This window comes from Acipenser ruthenus, chromosome 54 (assembly GCF_902713425.1).
Source record: "Acipenser ruthenus chromosome 54, fAciRut3.2 maternal haplotype, whole genome shotgun sequence".
Taxonomy (NCBI): domain Eukaryota; kingdom Metazoa; phylum Chordata; class Actinopteri; order Acipenseriformes; family Acipenseridae; genus Acipenser; species Acipenser ruthenus.
In genome coordinates, this window is record NC_081242.1 from 618,358 (window position 1) to 629,110 (window position 10,753).

At 40.4% G+C, this 10,753-nt stretch overlaps 1 protein-coding gene and 1 pseudogene across 1 annotated transcript; both read right to left on the bottom strand.

The window, feature by feature from the left end:
• Positions 1 to 6,809, bottom strand: LOC131723348 (up-regulator of cell proliferation-like; annotated as a pseudogene).
• LOC131723242 (receptor-type tyrosine-protein phosphatase eta-like) lies at positions 6,742 to 9,921 on the bottom strand. Its single transcript, XM_059016864.1, has 4 exons — positions 9,675 to 9,921; positions 9,322 to 9,594; positions 6,905 to 7,171; positions 6,742 to 6,797 (listed from the first exon to the last, which is right to left on the bottom strand). Exons 1-4 carry the CDS (start codon positions 9,865 to 9,867, stop codon positions 6,742 to 6,744), a joined length of 789 nt encoding a protein of 262 aa, XP_058872847.1. The 5' UTR covers positions 9,868 to 9,921.
• Between the last annotated feature and the right edge of the window lie 832 nt (positions 9,922 to 10,753).

Genomic DNA, 10,753 nt, shown 5'->3' on the forward strand with positions numbered 1-10,753 from the left:
CAAAGTGTAATTCAACTTTATTAGTAAGTATGAGCAGAAGCAGAAATCACAGAATCTAGACCCCACTAGTGATTCATTTTACAATGAAAAATCCACAGCAAGGATCTGTGTAAGGTCCAATACTATTATTTCATTGAGCAGAAAACAAGACGATACAATTTTCAACTGTATTGTAATCTAAGATACAAGGCACAGTAACAAGTTAAGCAATCTATTAGTAACACATGATTAAAAGCACAATCATTGTATATCAATAACCTTTAATATTTTTAAATGATTGTCCTGATTATTAAAAGGGATTATTTATAAGAACATGCATTGTAGTTTGTGTGCTGTTACATGGGATTCATTTTTGCTATTTATTTTAACATCACTGTAGACCTAAATTTTTTTTCACATCCAAAAGATAAAACATTTTAAATAAAACTGAAAATGAAAGAGATGCATTCTTACAATGTTAATTTGAAAGAAACGCTTTCAGGCAAACACAGACAGTACACTTTCAACACAGGACTCAATAGCCAAAAGAAAATCTAAATGACATTAATCAAGGAACCACACAGGGCCTGATACTGAGTGCTCAAAACAATAAAAAAAAAACATCAGTATTATTGGAAGGAGTGCTCAAAACAAAACAAACAAACACACATCAGTAGTTCAATTAAGTTTTCTATTTAGAAGATTCAAACTGTTTTATTTCTTTCATAAAGAACTGGTGCAAACTTTGTACTTCCTTCACAATAGAGGCTGATTCTGATTCCTCGTCCCAATTCAGTGTGTGTTCCATCACTAACTACATCCAGGGCAAGAGTTTCATTACAATGGTTTTAAGAGTAGGTAACTGTTTAGAGCTTCTGTTTATTCACTTCATGTTATACACCTCATTTATACTCTTCAGTGCTTGTTCCTTTGTTATGCTTTTCCATTCCTCAGGGATATCAGCAGGCTTTGCATTAAACTCCTCTGCAAATTGTTCATTAAATGTAGTCAGGATGTACTTCCAGTAGTCAGAGGCTTCAATACTGGCATCGGGGGCAATGTTCCAGTCAGGGTAGAATTTCCGATAGTCTTTATAGGGATGCCACCCGTCCTCTGTGTCACTATTAGAAAATAAGTGTTCACTTTGTACAGCAGTTGAGCATATATCTACTACTAGTTTTTGAGATTTTGCCCATCTGCGTTTACTCAGCCCCTCTGGTCGATGCACGGATGCGTGGTGTTCTTTGTGCTCCTTGCCTCCTGCCTCACAGGGGACCTTACAGAACGGACACTGCTTTCCACAGCCAAACATCCTCTTAAACAGCTCATCCTGCGGCTTGAAGGGTAGGCTGTTAAGCTTCTCCTTGATATGACACCCTTGAGAAACTTCAGCACTTGAGATGTCTTCATTTCATTCACACTCTTCTGAAGATATCCAATGAACTCTTCTGTGTTTGCTTTGTCCTGGATAAGTGCTAATCCAAGGTTGTCTGTGGAAATCACAATGTCACGGTTTAAATTACTGCAGATCTTTTTAAGAAGCGTTAAAATGGTTTCGCTCTTTGTTAAAGTCTTCTTTCCTTTTCCAATGGCTTTTTGTATTTGTTTGGTTATTGCTTCAAAACGTTTCACTTGTAAATCTGAAAGGGCTTTACTGTTTGAAAACTGATCAATAATACGATTCAATATCCAATCCTTGACAAAACCTTCATAGTTTCTACTGTAAGCCACATAGTTTTCAGATTTATTTTCATCCAGCAGCTGTTTCAGAATTGAATGCTGGAAATATGCCCGGGTGCTGTATTTCACAGAGTCTGCACCAGTCAGCATTGCATCCACAATATCTAACCCAAGGGCTTTGTTGACATACTCCTTCACTGCAGACTTGAGGCAGTGCTCAGTGAATTCTTGAGCCTTCTTTTGGCTCTGGTCTTTCTTCTGGAAAAGATCTATGAAGTCAGAACAGTACCGTGGTTTGGACTTTTCCAGATGTTTCCGAGGGTCGTTGTCTTCATTGAAATCTTCGTGCATCTGTTGGAATTCCCTGGCAGCAAACCCACAGATGTGCAGCTTCAGGTCAGCTTCAAACTGGGCGTTGGTCTTGAGCTTCTCAATTCCCTTCAGCTTGACATCTATCATTTCTAACAGCTCTCTGGTGTACGTCTCATGGTAGTCAGTTTTACTCTTTTTTTTGTGTGATACAAACTCTGTGCACTGTCCTGTTATAGATTTCACCCACGCCTCTGCTTGCTCTTTGGGGTTTGTTGACAGGCCAACACGATCAGTGATGTGTTTTTTGTACCATCCGCGATCAAAGTGTTTATCAGTTACATTAAACTGAGTTTTTCCATATTCAGTCAAATCTGTGACCTCATTTAATACCTTGTTAACTGCACCTACATTTCTTTTTAATTTGTTTCTCAATTGATTAAAAACATCTAATACAATGTCTCTTTTCTCTAAACCTTTAAAGTTCAGTCTCTTCACTGTCTCTTCCCACATCTTTTCAAATTTGTTTTTCAGCTGCTTCTCAGATAAATCCTCATTTCTTTTCCTACACTCTGCTAGCAGTTGCAACACTTTTTCATCTAATATTGCTTTATGCTTTTCATTGACATTGTGTACTTTCTTCATTCCTTTTTGAAAATCAATCGCTGCTGTCAACTTGTTTGTCACAGAGTTTTCAGTTTCAATCCTAAGAGTTTTAATGCTTCTCTCAAAGGTGGCTCTGTAGCTTTCTACAAGATTAACATGTCCCTCCTTACTGTCATAGTATTTAGTCAGTTTCTCCAGAGATGTCGTTTCTTGTGATGTCAGTTCCTGAAATGCCTCTGCTTGTAAACTTCTGAGAAACTCATCAAGGTTTGAGGACTGTGCCTTGGTATTTGAAATCCTTGTCTCAGCAGTTGCCAGCCAGTTGTACATGTGCTTTTGGAAGTCCCATTCCCATTTATTAAATTCAACACACAGGTTACTGTAAGCCTCAGCCACTAGGCTATTTCTGAAGCTGAAGATGAAATTCTCATATTTAACGGATTTCCACAAACTTCTCGTCCACTCCAGGAACTCTGTAAGTGTTTGGTATTTGTAGCTTTTTAACACTTCAATCAAGCTCTTCTTGAACTCATACACAGTTTCACTGTAGCCTGTGTTAACTGGAGCCATTGGTGGAATGCCATGCCACAGGCCAGGGATGTACCAGTTACTGTGTTCGGGGTCATACTCCATTACATCTGTGAGTTTCATGTTGGGATCTAGCTTCTCCATCCTGGCAGCTGCCTGTATCATCTCATTCAGCTGTTCTAGAAGCTTATTCCTGTCCCTTGCATTGTTGTCATGAGCAGACACGTCCCCCACATTCTGGTGTACAAACTGACAGTTTGGTTTCTTCCCCACTTTCTCCATTCTAAGAAAGGCGTGCACCACGATCTGCAAGATATCCTTCATCTCTGTGGAGTTCTCCATTGCAATGTTTATTATGGTGACGTCACTCAAACCTACAACCAGTGTTGCAAGCTCATTGTCATGTTCGTAGCTGTCTTCTAGTTGTGCCAGTTCTGGAGATTTCAGACCTTCAGTGTCGATTACCAAGATAAAATCACAGTTCAGCTCTTCTTTAAGATCCTCTTTGACTCTGATTAACAGCATGAAGGCTCCTCTCGTGCATCTGCCACTGCTAACTGCAAACTGAACCCCAAACATTGTGTTGAGGAGGGTAGACTTCCCAGTGCTTTGAACTCCCAGCACTGTTACAACCAGCAGCCTGCTCTTGGGTTGGACTTTCCTGTGGAGCTCAGTTAGGACATCAGTCACCCATTTTACAGGGATATTTGATGCATCTCCATCCACCAGCTCAAGAGGGAAGCCGTCCAACAGCAGATCTGCCCCCAAACTGGGAAGATCTTGAAATTGCAGACGATATGCATTACTTGGAGGAAGGGAGCACGCTGCTTCATAAAGCTGTCCCATCTCACGCATGAAATGTTCAATTCCTAAAGAGCTGTCTGATATTTGTCTATCCAAGTCTGCAATTATCTCTTTGTTCTCTGAGAACTTGCAACACTTTTCTTTGTATTCATCACGAAGACCGGAAAGTTTCTTTCGTGCTATAACATCCAAGTTCATCCTCATCCATTTTAGAAAATAGGATCGTTCTTCTTTGCTTTCATTGGATATGGCAGTAAAGAAACATCCGATTGCTTCAGACATATTATAACGGATTTGCTGTTGTCTCAGTTTCTGTTTTTCTCTTTGCAGATTGGATTTATATTGTTCAAGAGGCTTGTCTCCTGCCTTCCGTAGTCTGCACTCCTCCTTTTCTATTTTAGCCAGCTCCTTCCAAAGCTTCCCTTGCAATGGCAACTGATCCTCTTTATATTGCACCACATCGTCGATTCTAGATGTGATTTCTGCAGCACTTCTCTTAGCGTTCTGACATGCAGTGCAGTCTTCATCTACAGGAATCCCCAATTCATGTGCTTCAGCAGACATGCCTTCAATGGTCATTTTGTGTTGACAGTTTTCCATGATGTCATTCATAGTTAAGCGCAGATTTGACACAAACTCTGCGTCATTGGTCTGCTGTTTCTTCAATAGGATATGACTTGTACTTAATTGTAATTGTGAAGCCAAGTTTTTCAGAAAGTTTTTTTTCTCTGTTGTATTTGGAAAATTTCCAACCAAATACAATTGGGCTTTAATATTTCCTGCAGGGGACAAGAGATTGCACTTGCTCTCCGCAATACTGTCAAAAAATATGAAGACTGCCGAGGATGTTTGACATAAAATGGAAAACTGTTTCTGAAAGGAAAGGAGATCTCCACGAAGGTTAGCAACAGCTACAGGTTCTGGAAAGATGTCCAAGTTTTTCTTTCCACAAGGAAGGTACCAACCTATTTCCACTAGACCGTTTGAAATTCTCCGTGGAACATTTCCACATTCCATATTACGATGGATAAAGAAATCATGGTACTGCTGGGGGTTACTGAGAACCTGATTCAGAATCTGAGACTTTGATAAACTGCAGTCACCCAGCCTGACAAAAGAGATCATTGGCATGGCAGTGCTGACTATACTGTCTTCCACAAACCCTTTTGAGTTGGCTAATGAACAGGGTCTAAACTTCTTCACAATGTCTCGCATGGCCCACAGCATTAATGTACACTGACTGGTGCTGCAGTCAGGGAGCAAAAGAGGTACAGCAAACTGGCACATCGACATTTTTGACATCATTTCCTGCTGCAGGAAGCTGTCTGAGCACAGAAAGAGTGCTACTAAGAGATCAAGTGGATTGATTGTATTACTGTCTTGATCATCATTACTAGCTGTAAGTTCAAGAACACTATCAAGGTCTTGCAATGTCGAGTCTGTATCTGTCTCAGCAGCACTGCACTTGGTACTCCGAGCTGTCACATTTACCATCATGAGTCTTTTCAGAAAGCACCAGGGGAGTTTTTTCAGTGACTGAATCGGTTCATCTGTAATACTGTCTGTACCGATCTCAAGGACAGTAGTCAACGTAATCTTGCCTGGGAAGTAGTTCTCCAGTCCCAGCATGCACAGCAAATCTTCTAGAGATATTTCTGAAAGGGAAACAGTAACAACTGTTGTTGACTACATTATGAGAACACTGTGTTCTGAGTGGAGGCTGATTGGTTTGTACAAGTGATGGATATGCTTGTCATTGGCTATTTTACTGCAGATGTACTGCCCTGTAACACCTGTAAGTCACCTTAAAGGCATCTGCCAAATAAATAATAATAATAATGTAGGAGCATCATTTGTGAGCACATACTTACATTATCTGCTGTGTTAGGCAAACATCCTTCTTGTCTGTTACTGACTTCACAGGGTTTGATTTTGACAGACAGTAAAGTGACTCATTTATTTCTTATTTCAGCAAATACAAGCTGTTAATTACTGTCAAGTGTTTGAAGCTGCTGTCTTATCATTCTCCAGCAACATTGGACAGCAAGTGGCTCAAGGTTTAAATTAAACTGAACTGCAAAGCAACAACCCCTCTAGCATACTGTATGAGAGCTCAAGTCTGTTAACATTTAAAAATAGATCAAAACTAATATAATATTGTCCCTGCTGATTTAAATAGAGCCCACTGGGTTTGCTACAGCATGTAACCACTCTATACTGAGTCGGTATGCTGTAGGATATAGTGATTTACAATCCCTATTGAAGTCAGTCAGTTCCACTGTTGTATAGTAAATTCCAGCTCAAGTGGATCAATGTGGCGTTTCATTTACATTTTTTTTTATTTTTTTATCGAAGGCTTGCGTCAATTAATTCCTGTTCGGCCCTTGAAACATTTTTAAAATGATACTAACTGTTCCTGTCTAGGTCAAGCTTCAGACCCACAGGGCATGAGCTACACAGCTGTATTGATGAACACAACACCTTCCCTGGAACCGTTTTCTCCAGCACATGTGGTTTATGTATCATCACAAATGTATGAAATACAAGAAATTGGTCTACTTGAGCTGGAATGAAACAAAAAAGAAGTAGAGATGATCTATGAGGCTAATACCCTGAATTACAGAGAACTGATCCTTACTTGTGCAGACATATGTTGAAACAGGCGTGCTCTGGGTCCCATTCTCCAGCACTGTGGTGACTGTGAAGCTGTACTCTCTCCCAGGTCTCAGCTTAGAGATGACAGTGGAATTGGAGGGTGCAGTGATGGAAAGAGGGTTGTCCTTCACAGAGCTTGAATAGGTGATTTTAAAGCTGTGTGGGATCCCATCCATATTGTCAGGACTGTCCCAGCTCAGAGAGACAGAGTTGATTTCCACTGAGTCTATCTTTATCTCTCCAGGAGGAGACGGTTCTGGAAGAGAAAGTTGTGTCACTTTAGAGTAGAATGGTAGATGAACAATCAACACAAGAGTTGTAAATAAATAATTCTTACTTGTGCAGACAGATGTTGAAACAGGCGTGCTCTGGGTCCCATTCTCCAGCACTGTGGTGACTGTGAAGCTGTACCGTCTCCCAGGTCTCAGCTCAGAGGTGACAGTGGAATTGGAGGGTGCAGTGATGGAAAGAGTGTTGTCCTCGAAAGAGCTTGAATAGGTGATTTTAAAGCTGTGTGGGATCTCATCCAGACCAGCAGGACTGTCCCAGCTCAGAGAGACAGAGTCGATTTCCACTGAGTCTATCTTTATCTTTCCAGGAGGGGACGGTTCTGCAAGAGAAAGTTATGTCACTTTAGAGTAGAATGGTAGATGAACAATCAACACAAGAGTTGTAAATAAATAATTCTTACTTGTGCAGACAGATGTTGAAACAGGCGTGCTCTGCATGCCCTACTTGAAAAGCCACTACACGCCATATTATATATTATATATATATATACACAGACGTGCTCAAATTTGTTGGTACCCCTCCACAAAAAAACGAAGAATGCACAATTTTCTCTGAAATAACTTGAAACTGACAAAAGTAATTGGCATCCACCATTGTTTATTTCATATTTAATAGAAATCAGACTTTGCTTTTGATTTTTTATTCAACATAATATTGTAAATAATAAAACAAATGAAAATGGCATGGACAAAAATGATGGGACTGCTAACCTAATATTTTGTTGCACAACCTTTAGAGGCAATCACTGCAATCAAATGTTTTCTGTAGCTCTCAATGAGACTTCTGCACCTGTTAACAGGTAGTTTGGCCCACTCTTCCTGAGCAAACTGCTCCAGCTGTCTCAGGTTTGATGGGTGCCTTCTCCAGACTGCAAGTTTCAGCTCTTCCCATAGATGTTCGATAGGATTCAGATCAGGACTCATAGAAGGCCACTTAAAAATAGTCCAATGTTTTGTTCTTATCCATTCTTGGGTGCTTTTAGCTGTGTGTTTTGGATCATTATCCTGTTGGAGGACCCATGACCTGCGACTGAGACAGAGCTTTCTGACACTGGGCAGTACGTTTTGCTCCAGAATGCCTTGATAGTCTTGAGATTTCATTGTGCCCTGCACAGATTCAATGCACCCTGTGCCAGGCGCAGCAAAGCAGCCCCAAAACATAACCGAGCCTCCTCCATGTTTCACTGTAGGTATGGTGTTCTTTTCTTTGAAAGCTTCATTTTTTCGTCTGAACATAGAGCTGATGTGACTTGCCAAAAAGCCCCAGTTTTGACTCATCTGTCCAAAGGACATTCTCCCAGAAGGATTGTGGCTTGTCAATATGCATTTTAGCAAATTCCAGTCTGGCTTTTTTATGTTTTTCTTTCAAAAGTGGAGTCCTCCTGGGTCTTCTTCCATGGAGCCCACTTTCGCTCATAAAGCGACGGATGGTGCGATCAGAAACTGACGTACCTTCACCTTGGAGTTCAGCTTGTATCTCTTTGGCAGTTATCCTTGGTTCTTTTTCTACCATTCGCACTATCCTTCTGTTCAATCTGGGGTCGATTTTCCTCTTGCGGCCGCGCCCAGGGAGGTTGTCTACAGTTCCATGGACCTTAAACTTCTTAATAATATTTGCAACTGTTGTCACAGGAACATCAAGGTGCTTGGAGATGGTCTTGTAGCCTTTACCGTTACCATGCTTGTCTATTATTTTCTTTCTGATCTCCTCAGACAACTCTCTCCTTTGCTTTCTCTGGTCCATGTTCAGTGTGGTGCACACAATGATACCAAACAGCACAGTGACTACTTTTCTCCATTTAAATAGGCTGAATGACTGATTACAAGATTGGAGACATGTGTGATACTAATTAAAGAAACTAATTAGTTTGAAATATCACTATAATCCAATTATTTATTATCTTTTCTAAGGGGTACCAACAAATGTGTCCAGGCCATTTTAGAATATCTTTGTAGAATAAGCAATAATTCATCTCTTTTCACAGCTTCTTTGCTTTATTCTATGACATACCAAAGGCATGCAAGTATACATGATAAAATAGCTTTTAATTTCATCACTTTTCAGGAGGAATGAAGCATTATTTCAATGAGCTGTAAGGGTACCAACAAATTTGAGCACGTCTGTATATATATATATATACACACACATCCATGACTTGGCTCCTACTGTAGACAAAATTAATGTAAATTAGTAATAACATCATTGCACTAATTTTGGTACGTTTGTTACTGTAGATGTGAGTATCATTTTGGTTTGAGGTTTAGAAGTACACATTTTTAAATGTGTGGGTATTGCTAGACTTCAATGCAATTCAGAGTTTGCGTGGCTCCTACAGTGTTTTTCTAGCAACAGACTGAACGTAATGAGAAAAAAAAAAACTTTGTCTAACGGGCAAACTATAACGGTGAAACTTGTTGTCTCTCAGACAAATCCTGTGAGTCGGCGATATGAATTCTTGTGCAGCCTTACTTGTGCAGACAGATATTGAAACAGGCGTGCTCTGGGTCCCATTCTCCAACTCTGTGGTGACTGTGAAGCTGTACTCTCTCCCAGGTCTCAGCTCAGAGATGACAGTGGAATTGGAGGGTGCAGTGATGGAGTCTTGGTGACTCTTATCAGAGCTAGAGTAGGTAATGTAAAAGCTGTGTGGCATCCCATCCATATTGTCAGGACTGCTCCAGCTCAGAGAGACAGAGTCGATTTCCACTGAGTCTATCTTTATCTTTCCAGGAGGGGACGGTTCTGCAAGAGAAAGTTGTGTCAAGTTGAGTAGAATGGTAGATGAACAATCAACACAAGAGTTGTAAATAAATAATTCTTACTTGTGCGGACAGATGTTGAAACAGACTTGCTCTGGGTCCCATTCTTCAGCACTGTGGTGACTGTGAAGCTGTACTCTCTCCCAGGTCTCAGCTTAGAGATAACAGTGGAATTGAAGGGTGCAGTGATGGAAAGAGGGTTGTCCTCGACAGAGCTTGAAAAGGTGATTTTGAAGCTGTGTGGGATTCCATCCATATTGTCAGGACTGCACCAGCTCAGAGAGACAGAGTTGATTTCCACTGAGTCTATCTTTATCTTTCCAGGAGGGGGCGGTTCTGCAAGAGAAAGTTGTGTCACTTTAGAGTAGAATGGTAGATGAACAATCAACACAAGAGTTGTAAATAAATAATTCTTACTTGTGCAGACAGATGTTGAAACAGGCGTGCTCTGGGTCCCATTCTTCAGCACTGTGGTGACTGTGAAACTGTACTCTCTCCCAGGTATCAGCTTAGATATGTCAGTGGAATTGAAAGGTGCAGTGATGGAAAGAGTGTTGCCCTCGAAAGAGCTTGAAAAGGTGATTTTGAAGCTGTGTGGGATTCCATCCATATTGTCAGGACTGCACCAGCTCAGAGAGACAGAGTTGATTTCCACTGAGTCTATCTTTATCTCTCCAGGAGGAGACGGTTCTGGAAGAGAAAGTTGTGTCACTTTAGAGTAGAATGGTAGATGAACAATCAACACAAGAGTTGTAAATAAATAATTCTCACTTGTGCAGACAGATGTTGAAACAGGCGTGCTCTGCATGCCCTACTTGAAAAGCCACTACACGCCATATTATATACAGACGTGCTCAAATTTGTTGGTACCCCTCCACAAAAAACGAAGAATGCACAATTTTCTCTGAAATAACTTGAAACTGACAAAAGTAATTGGCATCCACCATTGTTTATTTCATATTTAATAGAAATCAGACTTTGCTTTTGATTTTTTATTCAACATAATATTGTAAATAATAAAACAAATGAAAATGGCATGGACAAAAATGATGGGACCACTAACCTAATATTTTGTTGCACAACCTTTAGAGGCAATCACTGCAATCAAATGTTTTCTGTAGCTCTCAATGAGACTACTGCAC

Bases quoted from the DNA above. Each gene is read 5' to 3' on its own strand.
- LOC131723242 (XM_059016864.1), bottom strand. From the start codon at position 9,867: ATGGATGGAATCCCACACAGCTTCAAAATCACCTTTTCAAGCTCTGTC. The intron at 7,172-9,321 runs GTAAGGCTGCAC...TTTCTCTTGCAG, and splicing joins TTCAATATCTGTCTGCACAA to AACCGTCCCCTCCTGGAAAG. The intron at 6,798-6,904 runs GCACAAGTAAGA...CCTCCTGGAGAG, and splicing joins GCCTGTTTCAACATCTGTCT to ATAAAGATAGACTCAGTGGA.